The 24537-nt window shown below is 35.3% G+C and overlaps 6 protein-coding genes across 6 annotated transcripts; 5 read left to right on the top strand and 1 right to left on the bottom strand.

Moving 5' to 3' along the window:
* Positions 1–769: 769 nt before the first annotated feature.
* On the top strand, positions 770–1767 carry Cbr-rnp-2 (the record flags this gene model as incomplete). The annotated part of the gene is made up of 4 exons (XM_002634807.1): positions 770–946; positions 1040–1102; positions 1205–1425; positions 1608–1767. 4 exons carry the CDS (start codon positions 770–772, stop codon positions 1765–1767), a joined length of 621 nt encoding a protein of 206 aa, XP_002634853.1.
* Positions 1768–2113: 346 nt separating this feature from the next.
* Cbr-rnp-3 lies at positions 2114–4052 on the top strand (the record flags this gene model as incomplete). Its single annotated transcript, XM_002634808.1, has 4 exons — positions 2114–2180; positions 2331–2476; positions 2858–3147; positions 3893–4052. The coding sequence occupies 4 exons, from the start codon at positions 2114–2116 to the stop codon at positions 4050–4052; spliced, it is 663 nt and encodes a 220-aa protein (XP_002634854.1).
* Positions 4053–4453: 401 nt separating this feature from the next.
* On the top strand, positions 4454–6177 carry Cbr-dnj-15 (the record flags this gene model as incomplete). The annotated part of the gene is made up of 4 exons (XM_002634809.1): positions 4454–4562; positions 4801–4897; positions 5192–5474; positions 6037–6177. The coding sequence occupies 4 exons, from the start codon at positions 4454–4456 to the stop codon at positions 6175–6177; spliced, it is 630 nt and encodes a 209-aa protein (XP_002634855.1).
* A 277-nt stretch (positions 6178–6454) lies between these two features.
* Positions 6455–7572, top strand: CBG13974 (the record flags this gene model as incomplete). The annotated part of the gene is made up of 3 exons (XM_002634810.1): positions 6455–6551; positions 6634–6958; positions 7332–7572. The coding sequence occupies 3 exons, from the start codon at positions 6455–6457 to the stop codon at positions 7570–7572; spliced, it is 663 nt and encodes a 220-aa protein (XP_002634856.1).
* A 161-nt stretch (positions 7573–7733) lies between these two features.
* Positions 7734–23802, bottom strand: Cbr-lgc-30 (the record flags this gene model as incomplete). Its single annotated transcript, XM_002634811.1, has 12 exons — positions 7734–7945; positions 8916–8967; positions 9016–9074; positions 9543–9704; positions 10744–10819; positions 10868–11017; positions 11254–11340; positions 18713–18807; positions 18859–19072; positions 20369–20477; positions 20713–20848; positions 23736–23802. 12 exons carry the CDS (start codon positions 23800–23802, stop codon positions 7734–7736), a joined length of 1419 nt encoding a protein of 472 aa, XP_002634857.1.
* Positions 12164–17979, top strand: CBG13976 (the record flags this gene model as incomplete). The annotated part of the gene is made up of 9 exons (XM_045236290.1): positions 12164–12335; positions 13048–13152; positions 13203–13804; positions 14568–14650; positions 14810–15064; positions 16110–16347; positions 16713–16988; positions 17122–17139; positions 17851–17979. 9 exons carry the CDS (start codon positions 12164–12166, stop codon positions 17977–17979), a joined length of 1878 nt encoding a protein of 625 aa, XP_045095285.1.
* Positions 23803–24537: the final 735 nt, after the last annotated feature.

Raw genomic sequence — 24537 nt, 5'->3', positions numbered from 1 at the left:
AGGCTCCGCCCATTTTTCCTCCCAGATGGTTCTTCCTAATTTTTCTTTTCCTCCCAGTTGGTGTGCTCTCATGTTTTTCAAGTGCTGAAATTCGCAGAAATGAGAGAAACCTTCACATTTTTCGCTGAAAAGAAATGAGAGAAACCTTTACATTCTTCGCTGAAATAAAGTAAAATTTAAAAAAAAATTAGCCAAGCTAAAAAGAATACATTTTTCATACAACAAAATAAATTTCGGCCGAAAATCAGGCTACTTGCAGATCGAAAAAAATTCAAAAATGGGAAAATGAGTTAAAAACACTATTTGAAGACACTCTCCCTTCAAAAAACCCACCTAAACCCTTGAAATCCATGAATTCCCTCGAAAATTACTCAAAATCCCAATGGCCGCGGCCTAGAAATCGATGGCCGTGGGGGCAAACGCGCTCCACCGCACAATAAAATTTTCGTATTTTCTCAACGATTTTTGCTGCTTTTCATTGGTTTTTCTTGATTTTTCCGGGTTTTGGTACATTCTAGACCAAAAAAATCGATTTCGACACAATTTTTGACCTCTAAAACATCCAAAATTCGACGACAAATCGTTGAAAATGGGGGGAAAAGGTCCAAATCGAACAGTGTATTTTTTTTCAGGTGAAAAAACTAATTAATGAGCTGAAGAAACTAGCTAGAGGCTTAAAAAGTTTATGTTTATTGCCTTCAAATATACATTTTTCCTTTTATTCTCCCAATTGTCCTTTTCTTTTCTTAAAATCTGAAAATTTCCAGAAATGGAGGAGATCCAGCCGAACAGCACACTCTACATCAACAACCTCAACGAGAAGATCAAGATTGACGAGTTGCGAAAATCGCTTTTCGCTGTTTTCAAGCAATTCGGCGAGATTCTCGATGTGATGTGTTTTAGGACACTCAAAATGCGCGGACAGGCTCATATAATCTTTGCGGAGGTAGGAAAAACGATTTTTACGATTTTTAACTCAAAAATTTGAGTGAAAACGGCTGAAAATTCATATTTCTAAATTAATTTTCATATTTTCCAGATTCCACACGCCACCGCCGCCAAGGAAGCGCTCTCCGGATTCCCATTCTACGAGAAGCCAATGGTAAATTCAACTAATTTTCACAGAATTTCAGTCTAAAAGTGCCAGTTTTAGGCCTTTTTCTAGCTCAAAAACCTCCAAAATTGCGATTTTTCCACTTTTCAGAAAATCCAATTCGCTCGCGAGGACGCCGATCGTATTGCCAAGGAGAAAGGGACCTATGTGGAGCGGAAACCAAAATACATGTCTGAAAAAGTCCAGAAGAAGCCGAAATCCAAGAAGAGAGATGCTGGAGGAGAGGGACCAGCACCACCAAACAAGATTCTCTTCTGTACGAATCTTCCGGATTCGGCGACCGCCGAAATGCTCGAAATCATGTTCAATCAGTGGGTTTTAGGGGTTTTCTGGGGAAAAACTACTCTGAAATAGACATTTTTAGCTCTTAATGTGGTAAAATTGATCTAAATAAAAATCAATTTCCAAGATATTTCTAGGATAAAATTGCTCAGTAATACGGTTCTTAAGTCTTAAACGAGCTAGAAATGCTCTAAAAATCTCATTTTTCCAGATTCCCTGGTCTCAAGGACATCAGAATGGTGCCGAATCGTCCGGGCATCGCGTTCGTCGAGTTCGACACCGATTCGTTGGCTATTCCAGCACGAACCACACTCAACAACTTCAGAATCTCAGCGGAACATGTCATGCGTGTCGACTATGCCAAGAAATAACTTATTTTTCCGATTTTCTGTGATTTTTTGAGCCAAAATTGATATTTTTGGCATATTTCTCCCCACTTTACTGTAATTTTCGAGCCAAAATTGATATTTCTGGAATTTTTCCCCTTAATTTCCCCTTTTATATGATTTTTTTCGCCTAAAATCACATAGAGAACGGATCTCGTCTGTAATTTCCTTTCCCTTTTAATTTATCTGAATTCTTAATACTTTCAAAAATGTGTTGTTTTTTTTGCATTTCAATTTTCCATGGTTTTCAGCCAATTTTTCCTTATTTTCAGCAATTTTTCTTGTGTTTTCAGCGATTTTAATGTCTTTTTCAGGGTCAAAAAGCACCAAAATGGCGGATATCAATCCAAATCATACGATTTATGTGAATAACCTGAATGAAAAGGTCAAACGCGATGGTGAGAGTGGGAAAAATGGATTTTTAGGGGAAAAATCTGAAAATAGACATTTTGAGCTTAAAAATAGCATGCAAACACCGAATTTTAGGCTCAAAAACCTAAAAAAGCAACACATCTGGAATTTTCAGCCTTAAAATCTTGTTTTTCCAGAACTCAAGCGCTCGCTGCACATGATTTTCGCTCAATACGGCGAAATCATTCAACTGATGTCGTTCCGGAAGGAACGAATGCGTGGACAGGCTCACATCGTCTTCAAGGAGGTCTCGTCGGCTTCAAACGCACTTAGAGCTCTTCAGGTAGGTAAAAATGTGGAAATTTTAATGAAAATTGACCTAATTTGACATAAATTCAGGTAAAAAAGGTGGGAAATCATGTTAAAATTCAGTTAAAATAGCTCTAAATCGGTTAAAAATGTCAGAAAATTGATCTAAACGTTCTAGGTCAATTTTCCACTGAAATTCACAAAAAAATGATGAAATTTAGCTGAAATCGACTGAAATAAGCTTGAAATAAGCCTAAAATTGGTAGAAAATTGCTCTGAACAGACTTCTGCTTGAAATGTGAAGGAAATTAATATAATTGAGATAAAAATGCTAAAAATGAGCTCAAATTTAATCAAAAAAGCTCGAATTTGGCTGAAATCGATTATTTTTCTTTAATTTTCTCTTTATTTCCAGGGATTCCCATTCTATGGCAAGCCAATGCGTATTCAGTACGCTCGCGAGGATTCGGATGTGATCGCACGTGCCAAAGGATCATACGTTGAGAAGCGGGCGAAAACGACGGCCCGCGCCGCCAAAAAGCCGTATGAGAAGCCAAAAAATGGAGAGAAACGGCCGGAAGGAGAGGAGAAGGAGAAGGAAACAACGGCCGAGAACGAGGGACCAGGACTGCCGAACAACATTTTGTTCTGTTCGAATATTCCAGATGGAACGGACCCGGATCAGATTCAGCACATCTTTGGACAGTGAGTTTTTAGAGATTCTGGGGGAGGAAAATGGCTCAAAACGCGGGAAATTCGGATTTTTAGCATGAAAATTGGTCCAAAATACTAGAAAATCGAATTTCTTACATGAAAATAGTTCCAAAATAATGAGAAAATGTGTTTTCAGTCTGAAAATAGCACAAAAATGGTCCCATAATGTAGATCGGATGCCTGAAATTTCTCAGAAATTAGCTCAAATCTATTGAAATTAGCTCAAAATTGGCCTGGAACGGTCCAGATTTTGCACCGAAGCAAAGAATCCTGAAAATGAGCTAAATTGCTCCAAAATCACTCGGAAAATAGTGAAAAAAAAAGCGGAAAAATAACCTTTTAGCATGAAAATAGTTATAAAATGGTCCCAAAATGTAGAAAAAAAATTTTCATGATTCACAACTTATAAAAATAGATCAAGTCCAAAAATCACATTTTTCTGGCTGACAATCTTGTAAAAATGCACCTAAATCATTCTGAAAACCTCCAAATCTTCATTTTTCCTGATTCCCGGTTAGTTTTAGGAGATAAAAATAACTGAAAAGCCGAAAAAATCGATTTTCAGCTCGAAAATAATTCAAAAATTCTCCCGATTGTTCAGAAATGAGCTATTGAAATCAGCTCAAAATTAGACTGAAATGGTCCAAAGTTAACACCTACAGTAGCCAAAATGGCATTTTTCGGCTCTCCAACACTAAAAATAGGGAAAAATCATTCCAAAATCACATTTTTCCAGATTCCCGGGACTCCGCGAGGTTCGTTGGATGCCAAACACCAAGGATTTCGCGTTTGTCGAGTACGAATCCGAGGATATGTCAGAGCCAGCACGTCAAGCACTGGACAACTTCCGTATCACTCCGTCTCATCAGATTAAAGTCAAATTTGCAACGAAATAAATGAAAAATGGGGCTGGAAATGTGCTAAAAATCGTTTAAAAACCAAATTAATTTCCCAGTTTTAGCTAATTTTCCCAGTTTTTGGGCATTTTGATTGATTTTTGGCTTTTTAAAGTTCAAATTTGAGTCATTTTGAGCCAGTTTTAAGTGATTTTTTAGCCATTTCCACCCATTTTCCACCATAATTTATTCAATTTTTTGTGTTTTTTCTTCTCCTTGCATCTCATTTCTCCCCTATTTTTTTCTCCCCTTTTTTTGGTATTTTTTGTAATTTATATTTTTTATAAATTCTATAATTTTTTCTGCCCATTTCCATCTAATTTTTGGTCCACTCAACCCAATTTTTTGCATTATTTTTGGTCTAAAATTCTAAAATTCCCGAAAAAATCCCAAATTTTCGGATGAGCTCTCGTGCCGCCCGTCTCGTCCAGCTCCGTGCCAAACACCACGATCATCCGAGTTGTTGGAAGTGTAAAAAGGATGTTAAGGACCCGATAATTTGTCAGAAATGTGAGAAAATCGGTTTTCCCGCGATTTTTAGGCCTAAAAAGTTGAAAAATCGAGAAAAACGGAAAACTTTAAGCCTAGAAGCCTCAGCAAAAGTTTCCTAAGCCTCAGTAAGAATTCCTAAGCCTCAGCCCTAGTAGTAATCCAAAGCCCTAGTAGAAAAAAAAAATTTTCAAATTTTTTTTTTTCAAAAAATGTTTTTAATGAAAATCTTGAAAAAAGTTAAATACCCTAATTATAGGCAATGTGATTCAACCGGTGACCAGCGGCCAGGACTATTTCAATTATATGGGTGTGAAATTCGATTTTCGGCTTGATCAAGAGGAATTGAAGCAGAAGTGAGTGTGTATGTTAATTGGCCTAATTAGCCCTTTGATTAGGGGTAATTACAGAAAAAAATTGAAAAAAATACGATTTCCAGGTCGAAGTTCCCAAAATTTTGATGCCAAAAATCGATTTTTAAGCTTTGCTGAGGCTTAGAAAATTTTTACTGAGGCTTAAGAAAAAACATTTTATATATTTTTTTCAAATTTTCAGGGCTAAAAATTCAAAATTTCGTTGTTTTTTCCACTAATTCTGCTCGAAATTATTGATTTTTCACTCATTTTTGAACTGATCTGACCCAATTTCAGATTCCGTCAACTGCAATCGAAACTGCATCCGGATAAATTTATGATGGCGACTCCAGAAGAGCGGAAATTATCAGAAGAGCATTCCAGAAGACTAAATGAGGCATATAAGCAGCTGGCGGATCCATTTAAACGAGCCAAATACCTGATAAAAAAAGAATATGGAGAGGAGAATGTGGAGAAAATCGAGAATTCGGAGATTTTGATGGAAATGTTGGAGAGAAATGAGGAGATTGATGGAATGAGTGGAGAGCAGGAGTTGAGAAGCGAGAAGGAGCGAATTGAGGTGATTAGCTAGCTTTAATTAGGCTTAAATTGCAGAAAAACGTTAATTATAAGTCGAAATAGCCAGAAAACTACTTAAAAATCATTAAATTCGTCGTAATTGGTTGAAAATGACCCGAAATTCATCAGATTTGCGCCCCAATTATCCCTAATTACCCTCTCTATACCCTCTAATTACCATGAAAATTTGAAAAAAAGCAAAAAAAAACTTTAAAATTTTTACTGAGGCTTAGGATTTTTTACTGAGGCTTAGGATTTTTACTAAGGCTTAGGATTTTTACTAAGGCTTAGGAATTTTCACTGAGGCTTAGGATTTTTACTGAGGTTTAGGATTTTTACTGAGGCTAAGGCATTTTTACTGAGGCTTTCGAATTTTTACTGAGGCTTAGGAATTTATACTGAGGCTTAGGAAGTTTTACTGAGGCTTAGGATTTTTTCTGAGGCTAAGGATTTTTTACAAAAAATTCTCAGAAATTCATCAAGTACCATCAAAACCTTGAAAAAAATCGAATTTTCGGTCTTAATTACCCGCTAATTACCCTCTAATTACCCAATTTTCGCAGAAAGAAATCGACGATCAACTGGAAAAATTGGCCGGATTCTTCGAGAAAAAACAAATTCCAGAAGCGAGAGATGTGATTGGACGACTCACCTATTTGTACTCTCTCAAAAATACTGTTAACACCAAATTAGGACTTAATTAGGGAGTTATTAAGTAGATAATTGGTCTGGAATTTTTTTTTCAATTTTTCGAAAAAAAAATGGAATCCAAAAATTTCAGTCAATTAAGCCACTTTTTCTCCCTAATTAGTCACAAATTAGTTCTTAATTACACCACTTAATTAGTATTTTTTTTGTATATAAATTTTTTTTCTTTTTAAGCTTTTTTTTTCTAAAAGATTCGGATTTTTCCAATTTTCTCTTTACATTTTTATTTTTTTAATTGCCCTAATTAGTCTTGCCAGATCACCAAATTTCCAGATGTCCGAGATTCTGGAAATTCCAATTTCCAGCAGACAAAATCGGCGAAAAGTGGAGATTTGCCACGTGGATGGACGGTTTTTTGCATCGAAAAGTGGTAATTATAGAGGGTAATTAGTGATAATTAATTGGGAAAAAAATTTGGCGGGAAATTGAATTTTTCGAAAAAAATTTCTTAGACTCCGCCTACTTGGAATCCGATGCTCGTGTCTCGATTAATCGCTCCGCCCCCTCCACAACAGGCTCCGCCCCTTGTTCAAAAAATAATTGGCAATTTAACTCGAATTTATGCCCAATTTTGGCAGAATTAGTGGCAGTTTTGGTGGAATTTGGATTCGCCGACGTCTTCAGACTCCAGATGACGTCATCAGAATCCGTCGTCGCCACGACGTCTTCTGAATCGGGATTCTCGAAAACTCCGATGAAAATGGAAGAAATTCCATTTCCAGATGATAGGGAATTTCGAATTAAACGACTCGTTGTGAGGGATTTTTGGAGAAAAGGGTACATTTTTTTCAAAAAATTGAAAACAAATTTTTACTGAGGCTTAGGAATTTTTACTGAGGCTTAGGAATTTTTACTGAGGCTTAGGAATTTTTACTGAGGCTTAGGAATTTTTACTGAGGCTTAGGAATTTTACTGAGGCTTAGGATTTTTACTGAGGCTTAGGAATTTTTACTGAGGCTTAGGAATTTTTACTGAGGCTTAGGAATTTTTACTGAGGCTTAGGAATTTTACTGAGGCTTAGGATTTTTACTGAGGCTTAGGAATTTTTACTGAGGCTTAGGTTTTTTAAAGCTATTTCAGCTCAAAATAGCTCATTTTTCTTCGTTTTTCGACCAGATTTTTGCATTTTCGTCGATTTTTCATGTTTCAGATACTTCTTGGCTGATGGTACTCGGTTCGGCGGTGATTATCTGGTCTACACCAAGTCGCCAAATCAGTGTCACGCTGAATTCGTGCTCCTCTGCACACCGTGTTCCGACGAGAAGCGAATTTCGGCGATGAGGTGTTGTAATCAAGTGAAGAAGACGTTGATTCTGGCGACGACGCCTTCTGGAGATAATCTGAAACCGCATTATACGAAATGCGAATGGTTTCGACCGGAATTATTTTGAATTTTTGAATTTTTTTTGAAAATAAAAAAAAATTTATTGCTTCCTTCCACCTTTAAAAATACAAATAAATGATTATGCATCTCTCTAGATCATTAAAGCAACCCTTGAAAATTCGGAATTTTTGAAAAATTGAAAATAATTAATTGGGCAATTAAAGATAATTAATACCACAACTCGGGATACAAAAACATGAGCACATTGATAGTGATTAAAAGGAGATAAAAAGATAAGGACACTTTTTCGGCTCGGGAAATTATTCGCTCCCAGTAGGGAGCCAGTTGTCCGGCGGCTCCGATTCGCTCCTTTAAATTTATGATTTCACGGAGCAGATTCACGACTAAATCGATTTTTTGGGTCTTCTCGGCGGATGTACCTGGAAATTTCAAATTTAACTGAAATTTTGAGAACGAGAGCTTCAAAATGAGCCTAAACACGACTAATTTTGGTCAAGTTCAGAATTTTTGGGGTCCCACCACGAAAACTACCGTAACTCACTCAATTTTGAATTTGGTGTAATCAAAATAAGTGCTAAATGTTTGGCTTGTTAAGAGCTTCAAAATGAGTATAAACATGGCTATATTCCAGAAATGAGATATTTTCGATTTTTGGGTCCCGCCACGAAATTCGTAAAACTAACATAACTAGGTCACTTTTGATGGTACCAAAATAAAAACTAGACCATTCGATTTAAAATTTCAAGAGCTTCAAATTGAATATAATAATGACTAGATTCAAAATTTCTTGAAATTTTCGATTTTTAGGTCTCAAGTGGAAATCTTGAATTTCAGTAAGACTACCATTACTTGGTTAGTTTTGATGCTAGTTTAAAGAAAACTGGACCATTCGATTTGCACTTTTAAGGGCTTTCAAATGAGTATAAACATGACTATATTTGAAATTTCCGGTTTTTGGGTCCCAAATGGAAATCTTGAATTTCAGTAAAATTACTGCAACTCGGTTAGTTGTGATGTTCAATCAGCGAAATTAACATCGTTCGGATTTAATTGTTAAGGACTTTCAAATGAGTATAAACACGACTAGGTTTCAAAAAAGACTATTTTCGGATTTTGGGTCCCACCACGATAACTTGAATTTTGGTAAAACTACCATAACTTGGTCAGTTTTAATGCCAGCAAGACAACATTTGATGCGTTCGATTTGAAATGTTAAGAGCTTCAAAATGAGTATAAACATGACTACATTCTAAAAATTTTTTGAAAATTCGGGTCTCGCCACGAAAACTGAAAATGGGCGGAGCCTAGTCGTGTTTAGACTCATTTCAAAGCTCTTTAGCTGCTAAATTCAGATTTTAAATAAAATTTTCAACGAATTAAAAAACTGACCCTCCAGCACATCATGCAGTGGTGCATCCTGGTTGACTTCAGTGAAATTGATCTAAAAAAATATTTTTTTGAAAATTTATTTAATTTTTTAAAAACTTACCTCTTTGGGAATCAAATTCTTGCCAACATTTCTATCGGGTGTGAGTGTAGCGAAATCGCCTGTACATTGTTATTCCTACTATAGGCGTCTTTATCGTATCGGAAAGATTTTGGAACGTAACAACAGAAGAGTTTTTTCGCGGCCAGCCAGCGGATGTACCATGGGACACTCTGAAAATTTAAAAAATTCTGAATGTCCCAAAAATTTTTAGATAGAATGAGCAAAAAAATGTTTCCTGAAAAAAAAATTTCACTGGGATCCATGGACCCAAGTACCCCCTCTCTTCGACACTAATTATCTCGGCTCTTATAAGAGATATCAAAAAGTGGTAAACTGATAAAATGTAGCTGATATTATGGCAAACATTTTATCAGTTGATCACTTTTTGATATCTGTGATGAAAGCCGAGATACGTTGACTCAAAGGTAGCCACTTTTATTTTTGAGACGATTTAGAGAAAATGCTCGCCTGCCAACTAGGATTCCTCAGTGCAAACTTCTCCAGATGAACGAAAATCGATGATGTACACGTGGCAATGCTCACTATACAAATTAGTGTCATATAATAGATTCCCATTAAGGGAACATCCGAAAAACTGCCACGTTGTCCTGGGACGGATTCCATGGCGAACTTCATCTCTCCCACAAGCATTAGGAGCATCACAGACATTGAGAGAAGAGTCATGATACCTGGAAATTCAGATTTTTGGAAGATTCTTGAAATCAGCTACATTTTGAGCTAAAATTCGTTGAAAAATGTTGGGAATGAAGAAAGTTAGAAGGGTTTTGAAAATTTTTTGACTTCAAAATTTGAAATTCAGCAGTTTTTCATAAATTTTCTTGAAGTTTCTTAATTAATACTGTTTAGTTTTGTAGCTCTTAAAATTCCCCGTTTTTCAGTATAAAAATCATCAAAAAATCTGAAAAATGGAGAAAGTTATGAAAATTTTCAAAATTTTAGAAAAAACATGTTTTCTGAAATTTTCAATAAATAATAACTTGGCTGATTCTAGACCAATTTTGAAAATTTAATTAAACTTGAGCTAATTACATTAAGAGCTTCAAAATGAGTATAATTATGCTAGACGAAATTTTTGTGAAATTCGAAAATTTTTAAAAATACGAATTTTTACCAAATACCTCATAACTCGGTCAATTTTCAACCAAATTTGATAAAAGTTATATTTTTGAATTTGCCAAAATTTGGGCTTTTAGAAAAATATAAATTTGCTATGTTTCATAAAAATTCCAGAAAAAATCTGAAAATTTGAATTTTCAAAAATTAACTTTTTTAGTCAAAAAATCAAAATTAGTCATATCTCGGTTAGTTTATGCTCAACTTCAATAAAAATTATACTGAAAAATTGGCAATTTTTTACAGATCTGAAAAAACTCAAAAAATTCAAAAACCTTTCTTTTTGAATTTTCAAAAAAAAACCAATAATTTGTGGATCCGATTTTTATAACCCATTTACATAATCACACATATGGTCAATTTTCAACTAAATTCAACAAAAGCTACATTTTCAGAATTTTCAAAAGTTGGGCTTTCAGAAAAGTACAATTATGCCATGGTTTGCAAAAATTCCAGAAAAATCTGAAATGTTGAATTTTCAACAAAAAAAATTTCAAAAAATTTTTTTTTTTTCCAAATTTTTAGTACCCAATTTTTTATGATTTGTGGGTGGAGGAAGTACTTAAAAGTACAAAGTATACAAAACATTCATACCTAGCCGAAATTTGCTCTCTCGCCTTCCGGTCGCATTAATTGGAGCGTGAAATCCGACGACGGCTACTAGGGAAACCTGCAAAAAATCCAAATTTCTTTATAGTTTGTAGTTTGTAGTCCATACCAGTGTAGTCGGAAAAACCAAATTGAATACATAATAAAAACTCTGTCTTTTGAGGTCCAACTTCATGTAAACCATAGAAAATGACTCATTGGCAGCCGAGACGTTGCGGGTGGTCCCGTTGAAGAGCCGTGCATCGGTTAGGAGCCATTCCTGAGGGATCAGAGGGATTTTGAAATTTTAAAATTGTTGAAATTGGATTTCCCAAGTCAAGAGTTTCAAAATGAGCCTAAACACGGCTAGATTGGAAGAATTTTGAATTTTTAGAATTTTCCGAAAATTTGAAAATTTTGAAATCAAATTTTTCTTCCAATGCCATGTTTATACTCATTTTGAAGCTCTGGCCCTCCTAAAATCAATTTTCAGGTTGAAAATTGATAAAAACTCACCTGATTATCATAAAAGTCCTCTAAAGCGATTTCTTCTTTAGCCGCCACCAAGTTAACAATGTTGGATTGATAAGCCCAGGAGCCGCACTGAAAAATGACTTATAACATTTTTAGGTTGAATTCAAGTATTTTGAAATTGCGATTTTCAAATTTTTCGTGTTTCAAGGATTCCGAAAAGTATAAATTTGTCTATTTTTGGAGAATTTTGAAAATTTCGGGATCAAAAATGAAAATTCTCGGAAATTTTCAGAAAATTGCCTGTAACTCAGTCCACTTTCAGCCAACATTTTTGAAAAATTGATTTTTAAATTTCAATTTTTATGAGAATTTTGAAACATATAATTTCGCCTGTTTTTGAAAGTTTAGAATTTTGAAAATTTCAAATTTTCAAATTTGGGATCAAAAATGAAAAATTTCAGAAATTTCAGAAAATCGATCATAACCTTATCAGTTTTTGTCGGAATTTTTTGAAAACACGATTTTTAGAAGTAAAATTTTATGAGGATTCAGAAAAATACAAATTTGACCAACTTTGACAATTTTTGAAAATTATAAATTTTGAAATGTTCGAAAATTTTTTTTTTTCAAAAATTTCAATTTCCTGCCAAATCTCTTCTAGAACCTTCCAAATCCCAAAAATAGTTCCTTTTCCCCCCTCCCCGTGTCTAAACCATAATTACCCTTCAGTGGTTCCCCAGAGTTGCCAAAAAAAGAGAGAAATAGTACAGAAAAGCGAGAGAGTGGGCAGAGAAAAAAGAGAAGAATGCGACAAAAAAGGTGAATGAGCGTTTTCCGGTGGCATGGGACCACTTTTCTGCTCCAAGTATATTTTCTTATTCCTCTCCCAAATTGTATACTTTTGGGTTCCAAAAATTTTTTTTTTTTTGGAATTTTTTTTTGAAATTTTGAAATGTCAAAACATTCCAAAACTATGAAATTCCTTTTGATATCATTTTTCTGCATAGCCCTTCTAATTAACTCAATAAATCCCCAAAATGCACCACCAAACCATCAGGATGTGGACCATATTGAAGATATAGAGGTCGATGAGACTCAAATCATCATAACCACCACTAAGCATGGTAAGACCCTTATATAGCTATAATTGGGAGCAAAATTTGAATTTGTGACAAAAAGAGCTTCAAAATGAGTATAAACACGACTAGGTTGATCAAGTTTGAGATTTGAAAAATCGTTTTTTTTTTCGGGGGTCCCACCACAAAAACTACCGTAACTTTATCAATTTTGAGTGGAGCTAACTGAAAATTAGTGCAAAATGTTTGTCATGCCGAGAGCTTCAAAATGAGTATAAACACGCCTAGATTCAAAACATTTCGAGAATTTTGAAAATTTGGGACCCATCACGAAATCTTAAAAATCGGTAAAACCACCGTAACTCAGTTAGTTTTGATGCTAACTTAATGAAAACTTGAGTGTTCAGTTTAAAATTTTTAGGGCTTCAAAATGAGTATAATCACGACTAGGTTTCAAAAATGGGATTTTTCGGATTTTGGGTCCCACCACGAAATTTGGTAAAATTACCGTAACTTGATCAGTTTTGACGCTAAAAGAATGAAAACAACATTTTTCGATTCAAAATGTTAAGAGCTTCAAAATAAGTATAATCTTGACTAGGCTGCGCCCACTTTGATTTTTTAGACGCGTCGCGGTCGTGCGTCGCGTGTCAGAGGGTGAAACTCAAAGTGGGCGGAGCTCAGTTGTGTTTGGGCTCATTTTGAAGCTCCCAACGCGTGAAATTTGAATAATTCAAAAAATTCAAGATTAGCATTTCAGGTCCCGTGGAACATCTCAAAATCCATATTGAACTGGTGGATATTGAGGCGAATAAAAAAGTGAATCCAGTGGACTTAAGCGGATTATGGCTCACAATAACAAGAGGTCTTTTTCAAACCTAAAACAAGCCTAAAAGCCTGAATATTCAATTTCAGGCCGCTACACAATCCCATTTCTCCGGCCGGATACCTGGTATGGCGTTAGATTTCGAAGTGAGAATCTCATAAATGGACATACAGTAATCCATGAGGATGAGAGATTGATCAAAACTCATCCAAGAGGGGCGGAGCCTAATTTGGGCGTGGCTTTGATGGGAATTCCACCTTCGCTGGGGGTACAGAATGCTCCATACCCAACATCCCCAGTTTGGACCACGTTTAGCCCCAATTTTGGGCAAATTGCACCAAATTCAGGGGTTTCTGGACTAAATCAACCCTCGGAAACCCATTTTTTGGGTCCGGAACATCCAAAAATGCCCGGAAACCCCGGAAATGTGCCTAAAACCCCATTGGAGACGCATAACACTCACAAAGGCAGTGAGCACAACGCAATCGACGTGAAAATGCACAGAAGTTTGGATGGAGTTGAAAATTTTGAATCTTTATATGTTACCGTAGCCTGGAAAGAAGCGGAGCAAGAAAAACGGACCAATTTGACCACTGGAGTCGTAAAACTTCGTGTGATCTGTGATAATTCGGAGACTAAAGAGGAAATTAAACTAAAAGGAGATGAGGACTCGGTTACTTTAGAGATTACGGTAGGGAATCAAATCTGTGAAAAGCGGGTACTTGAAAAATTCAAAAAATGTGGAGAAATGAGCTAAAATGAGCCAAAATACACCGGAAACGGTTGGTTCCCAAAAATTTAGTCTTTTCTGGCCTAGAAATCCAAAACTAGGCCAACAAATTCAGAAACAATAAGATCATCAAACTTGCCAAGCTGTCTGCTTCAAAATGAGCCCCATATTGCCTAGGCTCCGCCCACTTTCATTTTCCGGGGGCGTCGCGGNCGTGCGTNGCGTGTCAGATGGTGAAACTCAAAATGGGCGGTTTTTTTTCGTGTTTGGGCTCATTTTGAAGCTCATGACAAGACAATTCGGTAAGTGTCTGTTTAAACTGATTCGAACTGAAACTTATCAAGTTACGGTAGTTTTGGAAAAGGCCAAAAAGTATTTTCAATTTTTCAACTTTTTTGAACTTTTCAGATGGCCCAATTTTAAAAAACGCGCAAAATGCAAAGTTGTCATGTTGTCTGCTTCGAAATGAGCCCAAACTCGACTAGGCTCCGCCCACTTTGAATTTCACCTAGACACGCGTCGCGCGACCGCGACGCGCCTGGAAAATGAAAGTGGAGCCTAGTCGTGTTTAGGCTCATTTTGAAGCCCATTGCTCAAACAAATCGATTCCTGCTTGTTCGAACTGGTTTGCATCAAAACTGGTCGAATTACGGTAGTTTTTCCAAAAATCGAAAAAAAAAAACATTTTGGGGCAAAAATTTCCAACTTTTTTCGAATTTTTCAGATGGACCAAAAATATGATATCGAGGAGATGGACACAGCTAAACATCAAATAAAAGCTCATATTACACCATTAAAGTGTCATAAGTGAGTTGTGGTCAAATTTTAATTTCAGCAAAATAAAAATTTTCTGACAAACATTTTTTTTCAGTTTTTTGATTTTTTTTTTCACTTTTCTAGATCAAAATTTTTTTGAAAAATCTGAAAAAATAACTTTCAGCTCTTAAAAATTGCTCAGTTTTCCAGAATTTGCTGGACAACAGATTTGGTCCTTTCCTCTGGATTCGGAGATTTCACAAAGCATCTAGGATCGGAATGTAAAGAAATTTCCGGGACCACAAGCACCACATTTTTGAGAAATGTCAAAAAAGTGTCTGTAATCGAGAATAATTTGTCTGAAAATGAACTGGTCGTCGAGACCGAGGTCCAAGAGTCCGAATACGGAATTGTCACTTTGATTCTACAAAAATTGGGTGGAAACGAGACGGAGGAGCCCATAAAGTAAGTTTTTCCAGTGCATATGGTTTAAAATTTTGATATTTTGAGACGCTTTAACCGAAAAACCAAGAAAAATGAGCAAAAACAAGCTTAAATGAGCCAAAATATGTTAGAAACAGTTTAGAAGAGTTTTGACGGCCTAGAAATCCAAACCTAGGCCAGCAAACTCAGAAATTTTGAAAGGTTTGACTTTGGCAAGTCACGCGCTTCAAAATGAGCCTAAACACGACTAGGCTCCGTCCACTTTGAATTTTCAGGTGCGTCGCGTGTCAGACGGAGAAAGTCCAAGTGGGCGGAGCCTAGTCGTGTTTGGGCTCATTTTAAAGCTCACAACAAGACAAATCAGGAATTTTTATGAATTTTTTGAATTTGCAACAAAATCAACCAAGTTACAGTAGTTTTACTGAAAATCTTAAAAAATTGTGGAACTGGAAAGTTTTCGAATTTTTCAAATCTAGTCATATTCATGCTTATTTTGAAGCTTTCGAAACACTGAATTTGAAATTTTCTGTTTTTGTGCTTCAAAACGCGCCCAAACACGACTAGGCTCCGCCCACTTCGAGAATTAGGCTCCGCCCACATTTAGGGGTCCCTGAATCCTTAAAAGGGGCGGAGCCTAGTGGTGTTTTGACTTATTTTGAAGCTTCAGTTTTGCCAGATTTGATTTCTACGCGAAAAATGCTCAAAGATGAGCTCGAACTCGACTAGGCTCCGCTCATTTTGAAATTTCCCCTGACACGCGACGCACAGCCGCGACGCGCCGCAAAATCAAAATCTACCGTAACCTAGTTAGTTTTGAAGCCAGATCAGTAAAAATGCTTTCAATCAATTTGACTAGTCAAGAGCTTTAAAATGAGCCCCATGTTGCCTAGGCTCCGCCCACTTTGAAATTTCACCCAGACACGCGACGCACGACCGCGACGCGCCGCAAAATCAAAATGAACGGAACCAAGTCGAGTTTCGGCTCATTTTGAAGCTCTTGAGAAGAGAAATCCAAATTTTGTGTTTTCAACTAGCTCAGACCCCTCCTAAGCTCAAAAAATTCCAGAAAAACCTTTGACACCGCCTCCTCGAATGGTCGATTTGTGGTGCCAGTGGAAGACGACGCAATTTATGCCGTAATTTACAATTATGTCAAGACAAAACCGTTTCATTACACTTCGAAAGCACATTTTCTCGTCGAATCACCAGCTGTGAATTCCACAAAACCGTCGCACCCACTGGTGGATGTTTCTGTGATTCCCACTAGTTTTGATTATAAGCACGATAAACCGGATACCGTACTGGTAAGTCGATTTTGAACTAAATGATTGGATTTGTCTTGAAAAATGCTTTAAAACGAGCCTAAACACGACTAGGCTGTGATTATTTCAAGCACTTGGGGACCCCTAAAAGTGGGCGGAGCGTAAACATGGAAGTGGGCGGAGCCAAGTTGAGTTTGGGCTTACTATGAGGCATTTTTCACGCCAAGTTGTGCACGTTTCAAGCTTTTAAATGAGCCTAAGCACGACTAGGCCCTGGCCACTTTGAAATTTCCATGTGACACGCGACGCACGACCGCGACGCGTGTCTAGATCTGCAGGTTTTCAAGAAAAACCAAAAAGAAAATGTGTTCCAAAAAATTTTTTTTGAAAATTAAAAAAAATTTTAGAAACCCGAGCCACCATTCCTGCTGATCTCCAGATCTAAAAATTATCCTCAAAGTGATCTACTTGTCAAAATCGAACCATTTTGCAACGAAACCGAACAGAAGTTCCGTCTGGAAGACCGTTATCCCCAGCATCAAATCGATGCGGTCCCATTTTTATGTGGGCTGAATCCGAAGATGTATTTTTGCAACAAAAATGGGACAACGTGGCAAAAGTGCGATAGTACATTGTGCTTTTCGACTTCCGTCTTAATTGGATTTGACTCTTTTGAGGCTGATGTAAGTTTTTTGGTGTTTTAGGCAGTTTTTGACCTAGAAATCCAAACAGAGGTCAGCAAGCTCAGAGAAATCAATATTTTTGAATTTGGCAAGTCATGCGCTTTAAAATGAGTTTAAACACGACTAGAATCAGGACACTTTCATTTTTCAGGCGCGTCGCGGTCGTGCGTCGCGTTCCAAAGGGAAAACTCAAAGTGGGCGGAGCCAAGTCCTGTTTATACTCATTTTGAAGCTGATAAAATTTGAAATTGATTGGTACTGGTCTCATCAATATAGCATAAAAACTAACAGAGTTACGGTAGTTTTACTAAAAATCCAGAATTATTGTTGGGACATAAAAATTGGAAAGTTTGAAAAATGTTCTAAACATGCCATATTTAGGCTCATTTTGAAGCCCATAAAATTTCAAATCGATTGTTACTAGATTGCTCGTCCTAGCACCAAAACTAACTAAGTTACGGTAGTTTTACCATTTTCGTGGTGGGACCCAAAATTCTCGAAATTTCTGATTTTTTCAAATATAGTCATGGTTATTTTCATTTTGAAGGTAATGAAATTTCAAATCAATTGATACAGATTTGCCTTTCTAGCACGAAAACTAACCGAGATACGGTAGTTTTAGTATTTTCGTGGTGAGACCCAAAAATTTTAATTTTCTGATTTTTTTCAAAAAATATAGTCATGTTTATACTCATTTTGAAGCTCTTTTCAATTCAAATTCGACTTTTGTTAGCATGTGGACCATAATGGCCTAGTTTTGGATTTCTAGGTCGTGAAACAAAAAAAATTCTGAAAAAAATTTTTTTCCCAAAATTTTCAAGTTTTGGTCCCTTTTTTACCAAATTTTTTTTTCATTTTTCAGAGCCGCTGCCTAAATGTGACCCAACACTTTCCGCCACTTGTCTCCTATTCTTCAACGACTCGTTTTCTCTCCTATTTTCTCTGCGTCTCTCTTTTTTCCATACTCTCTCCCTCACATTTTTTGACCTAGAAATTATTTATGCAACTATTTTTTGATCGGTTTTTCATTTTTTTATTTATATGTCTTATGTCAGTCAGTCAAGTTCTGTCAGTTTTTATAAATATTTGAAAATTTAGTGCGAAAATATTTTTTCAAAAAACCAAAAAACGTTTTTAGACACTTCATATTCGTTATAATCCATTTTTAGCTCTGAATTTGAATTCGTCACGTTCTTAGCTTCAAAATGAGCCCAAACACGACTAGGCTCCGCCCACTTTCATTTTACAGATGCGTCGCGGTCGTGCGTCGCGTGTCTAGGTGAAATTTCAAAGTGGGCGGAGCCTAGTCGTGTTTAGGCTTATTTTGAAGCTCAAGCCGAGAGAAATTTATTTATTTTGTTTCTATCAATCTAGCTCGAAAATTGACCTAGTTACGGTAGTGGTTCTGTTTTCCAGTGAGGACCCAAAAATGTTTTTCCAAAAGTCGCCGAGTTCGAGCTCATTTTGAAGTTTAGAACGTACCGAATTTGAATTTAGTGTGAAATTAGCTTTAAAATAAGCCCAAACATGACTAGGCTCCGCCCATTTTGAAACTTCGTCAAGACACGCGACGCGACCGAAGAATGAAAGTGGGCGGAGCCTAGTCGTGTTTGGGCTCATTTTGAAGCTGAAAACGTGAAGAATATCATGGGAGTGTTTTAAATACCGTAACTCTGCATGTTTAAGAGAATATTGATATTTTTTAAAAAATTCCAAAAACTCACCGAAAACGAGCAAGTTTGGGAATCGAATGGGAATCGTTTGAAGTTGATCGGGCAGAAACTTTTTGATGCAATCGATACGAACATTCGGACTCGACCTACAAATTTTCAGAATTTTAGAATTTCAGAATTTGTGAATTCAAATTTACCATTATAATGAATCTCAGCGGAGGCGTCTGGGGCGTAGTCAGGAACTCTACCGTATACCGAGTGATACATGTAGAATTCGGGCTTCCATATCCATTTAATTGGCACAAATATTCTCTCGATTCCTCCGAAAATCTCTGGCTTCCATTTTATGAAATCGTCCTGCCAGTGAACGTCGAAATACGCGGATACGGTAGCCAGGTTGTTTCGTTGATCCTGCGAAAAAATTGGGTTACGGTTGACATAAAATTGGGGAAAAATAAGTGATTTTAAGCCAAGTTAAAGGGATTTTAAGGGATTTAAAGGGAATTTTAGTTTTTCATCTTTTGAAAATTATAAAATCCAGTTGTTCAGCTAGAAAACTGTTCTAGATTGTTTTTAAATTGTTAGAAATTTGAAAAATATGAAAAATCTGAAAATTCCAGTTGATTAGAGTCATTTTAAGTCCAGTTATGAGATTTTGAAAATTTTCAAAAAAAAATTTTTTCAAAAGTTTTTTTTTATTCCAGTCCTTTAACCCAAATCATATAGTTGTATGTGTTGTGACCCTTTTCAAGCTCTCGAGCCTCAAAAAAAAAAAGATTTCTGGTCCCCTGGGACCATTTTTCAGTGTTCTTTTATCTCTTTTTGTGTGTCTTGTCACACACACTTCCCCCAAACCACTTAGTTTTATGAGCTCCTTTTTTTGGGGTTTTAGAGTTTCAAAATCACAAAAAATTATATATGTATATATAATTGATAGACAAATAAGAGTGATAAGAAAAACTCAAAAATGATGAGGAACGGATCAAGAACGGGCCAAAAATGGCTCTAAACTAATCAAACTAACTTTAACTTTGAGTTTAATTATCTTGGTTACTGTAAAAGATATCAAAAAGTAATCAACTGATAAATGTTTGCTAATATTATGATAAATATTTTATCAGTTAACAACTTTAGAGACTCAAAATTTTAAAAATATCTGTGAAACTGATAAGAAACAGAGCTGATAAGAAATTCTCAAAGAAATATGAGAAAAAGATCAGAAACAGGTCGAAAACGGCTCTTCTGTAACTTTTAGCCCGTATATCTCAGTTCTTGTAAAAGATATCAAAAAGTAATCAACTGATGAAATGTTTATTATAATACCAGCAACAATCTAACAGTTGACAGCTTTTTGATATCTCTTACAGTAACCGAGAAAATTGAATAAAAATGAACATCTCGTTCCACTACGGATAGAAGCCCACCCTATACGTGCATTTTCAGCTTGATTATCTTAGTTACTGTAAAAGATATCAAAAAGTAATCAACTGATGAAATGTTTATCGTTTTATCAGCAACATTTGAGCAGTTAACAACTTTTTGATATCTCCTACAGTAACCGAGATAAATCAAATATAAGTAAGGACACCTTTTATTAAGGGTAGGCTGCAACTAAAAGGGGGAGACCCTATAAAGGCATTTTGGAACATTTTGGTTTCAAATTAATAAATTTCTTATTTAACTAAACCACAAAAAAGTAAGACTTACCAAATCAACAATTTGATATAATCCAGCTGATATAAAAACGTCGATTCTGGTATGAGGATGTTTCAGAGGGATGTGATGTCTAGCGTGGGAACGGATCCAGGCGGCAAGTCTGAAGATAAAGTGCTAAGGATTATATATGACTGTATAGCTGGTTTCAAATCCTACATCTTGCAAACTAGTTCATTCAGAAATATTGATTTTGAAGAAAGTTACAACAGTTTTCGTAAAGCCTACATAATAAGAACCCCCCCCCCCTAACACATTTTGAACCATAACTTTCCTCAAAATCGACATTTTCCAAAAATTCAAATTGGAAAATGTAGCTCTTGAAAAGTTCTTCATACCTTCCATGTGGATCTCCATCAGCATCCGGGTTTGCAATCACCTGTCCCCCATCCTCGGAATCCAACGCTCGTCGCTTATGAAATGCCGAATCATCGATAGCCGGTGGTTTCTTGATCACTTTTTTTGGGATGAATCCTGGAAATCAGGAAATTTCAAGATGTTTCCAATTTCAGATTGATAAGTAAAAAGTTTGCTATCAAATAGTTTAAAAATCCTGAAAATTGGACGATGTCTTATGGAATTTATGGGGGGAAACTGCTTTTTGTTATCATGTCTTATATTTTTGATTATAAATGATGAATAAATTGATGTACTTTATAAAATTTTAAAGTTTAGAAAACAATTTCCTATCTATTGGTATAAAAACCATGAAAATCGATGTATCAGTTCAAAAGTTATAAACTTTTGAAAAAAAATTCCAATTTCTTTTAAATTTTGATTCCAAAAATTTTCAGAATCCCAAAGTCTGTTGTCCCCATTGATAAGAACTCTCTCTTCAGATCATAATACAAATCTCATGAGGCAGAAAAATTAGATTTCCCGAGAAGATTCTATTTTTTGTGTTTTTGGAAAAATCAAATCAGAATGAAGTCAAGTGCAAGGAATTCAATTTTTTTGAATGTTAGAAAAATTCAATTTTGGTGAAAAAAAAGAGGAAAAAGTTCGAGAAAATTTGGGAAAAATTGGATTTTGGAAAATTGGATTTTTAAAAATTTTTCGGGAAAAAAAGAATTTCTGAATATTCTGGAATTTCTGAATTTCTGAAAATTCTGAATTTCTGAATTTCTGAGAATTCTGAATTTCTGAATTTCTGGATTTCTGAATTTCTGAATTTCTGAATTTCTGAATTTCTGAATTTCTGAATTTCCGAATTTCTGAATTTCTGAATTTCTGAATTTCTGATATTCTGATACTCTGAATTTCCGAATTTCTGAATTTCTGGAATTTCTGAATTTCTCTTATTTTTTTATTCGAATTTTCTAATTTTTTCAAAAAAAAATCCCCAAAAATCCCTTTTCTCCATACTTGTAAAATTCCGGGCCGGGCCTGAGGAAATTTTCATGGCCCGGGTCCGGCCCGGAAGGCCAGGTAGCAAAAATTTTGTCATTTTGAACCGAATTTTGAGCTCAATACAATTTTCTATATTTTTTTTGTGTTTTTTGGATTGTTTGTCTCAAAAAATATGAAAAAAAAACTCGAAAAAAATTTTTGATAGAAAAAAATCACATAAGGGTCCCCCCTTATGTGTTTTTTGAAATTTTCAAAAATTGTGGAATGACAGGCCCGCCGTGCCGGGCCGGGCCTCCAAAATTCGGGAAAAAGCCCGGCTTGGCCCGTTACAAGTATGCTTTTCTCCAAATTTCAGTTTTCCAAAAAAATCCCTTCAAAATCTATTTTCATTTTTAAAATCAAAAATTCCCATTATTTCCGTTCATCTTTTCTCATTTTTCTCTATTTTTCTTTCCGTTTTTTACACTTTTTGTGAAAAAAAAAAGAATTTCGGAAGAAAAAGATAAAAATGATGATGATTGGTGAGGATTGGTGAAGTGACTAACAGCTGACGAGAGGAATTTTCGACTCTTTTTGTTTTTTTTTCAGAAAAAAAAAACATTGGGAAGATGATTGATTCCTCAAATTCTGAAAGTCCGGATGTATGTCGCGTGCCCGTTCACCCATTCAAAGTTAACCGATTAAGCTGAAACCTGGACATATGGACCAGAAATGTGTCTTAGCTGATGCCCGAACTTTTGGTTTTTCGAAAAATTGATTTTAAAGTCTTCTGGAGACAAATTCTGGAGACTGCCAAATTTGCAAAAAAAGAACAAATTGTTCCCTTTTTTTTCAAATTTCTCTCTTTTTTCAGGAACTAAATAAAATGAATTTTATGTGTAGAGAGAGAGAGAGAGAGAATTAGAGAAAGTAGTAAATTTAATTAAACTCTCGTTTTTTATGTCCCTTTAACACACGCTTTTCACATTGCTCATGAATTATTCACTATGAAGAAAAGAAGAGGAAAAAAGAAGATACTTTGTGGGAAAAAGTTGAAAATTAACAAGAAAAAAAAGCACTTTTTTCTACACTTTCTCACATAATTCAAGACAAATGAAAGTTGAAAAAATTTTCTGAAAAATGGGCATACCGTAAACACTCTGATAGAAAGCCACTCGAATCGTCAACTTTGAGCCCATGTATCTCATTTTCGGTGAGAGATATCAAGAAGTGGTAAACTGATAAAATGTAGCTGATACCCTGATAAACATTTTATTAATTGATTACTTTTTGATATCTTTCAAGAGAAGTGAGATATATAGGCTCAAAGTTAACAGTATGGGGGCCCTCCAACAGAATGCCCCTCCTGAAACCGTCTACTTTGAGCCTATATATTTCGATTCCTGTAAAAGGTATCAGCAAATTATAAACTGATAAAATGTAGCTAATATTATGATAAGCATTTTATCAGTTGACAACTTTTTGATATCTTTCAAAAGAAATGAGATATATAGGCTCAGAGTGGACGGTCCGGGTGTTCTATTAGAGTGTTTACGGTATTTTACAGAATTTTTCTCAACTTTGAATGTCTGTAATTTGGCTGAAAACGAGCCAATCTGACTGGAAATTTTAGAATCCACCAGATCAAAAATTTGCAACAAAACGAATATAATTTTGTTAAGTTTTTCAAAAAAATTTAGTTTTTTCAATTTTTGAAAATTTTCAGATTTCCACTTTCGGGACCTTTTTTAGAGTTTTCATCTTTATTTTCCTTCAAAAATCTTTTTTTAAAAAGCACCAATTCATCCAAACCGGAAGGAAAAACCCAAAAAAAATATGAAAAACCGGAAAAAACAAATTTCGCCTCAAAAAAAATTTTTAAGGCCATTTCTTTTTTGGGTAAAAACACATAAAGAATGATTTTTGAACCAAAAATCACTGAGTTTATTTTCAAATTTGAAACCTACAGTAAGCTACATAATTCAAATATCACAAAAAAAAATTTGAAAAATTCCAAAAAAAAATTGCTCACCTTCAGATTCCTGAGCTCCCCAACAGCTGAAAACCAGGCCAATTGAGAGAAATGATAATAGACGCATAATTAGTGTAATTAGTATAATTGACTAATTAGTGAAGGAGGAGGCTTGATATGCTGAAAATTAGAAATGTTTGAAATATTTTTTTGAAAAATTGTTTTTCGAGCGCAACAATTACCGTAAACACTCACATCAAATTTGAGCGCATGTATCTCAGTTCCTTTGAGAGATATCAAAAAATGATCAACTAATAAAATGTAGCTGATATTATGATAAGCATTTTATCAGTTGACAACTTTTTGATATCTTTCAAAAAAACTGAGATATACAAGCTCAAAACTAGGAGCTCGTTCTATTATAAAGTCTCCTGTGATAGGTTCATCCTATCATGTACTTTGAGCTCATTTATCTAATTTTCTGTAAGAGATATCAAAAAGTGGTTAACTGATAAAATGTTGCTGATATCATGGTAAACATTTTATCAGTTAACAACTTTTTGATATCTCTCAAAACAAGTGAGATATATAGGATCAAAGTAAACGGTCCGGGTGGCGTTCTATTAAAGAGTTTACGTTATAATAATTCAAGAAAAAGGGAACAAATTGAGTCATCAAAAAGCTAAAAAAATTGATAGAAAAATTAATATTTGATGTTCAAAAAATTATTATTTCCGGAAAAAATATTTTATGGCTCAAAATCTCCAAAAACAATTTTTCTGGCTTAATCCAAATCCGGCGGATTTTCGTATTCATATAAATACGTACAAAAAATGTATGGATATATCAAAAAAGGGATTTG

This window comes from Caenorhabditis briggsae (assembly GCF_000004555.2).
Source record: "Caenorhabditis briggsae complete genome, chrIV, whole genome shotgun sequence".
NCBI classification, from domain to species: Eukaryota; Metazoa; Nematoda; class Chromadorea; order Rhabditida; family Rhabditidae; genus Caenorhabditis; species Caenorhabditis briggsae.
The sequence above is the reverse complement of the archived record's forward strand: the minus strand, read 5'-3'. Positions and strand labels throughout refer to the sequence as shown.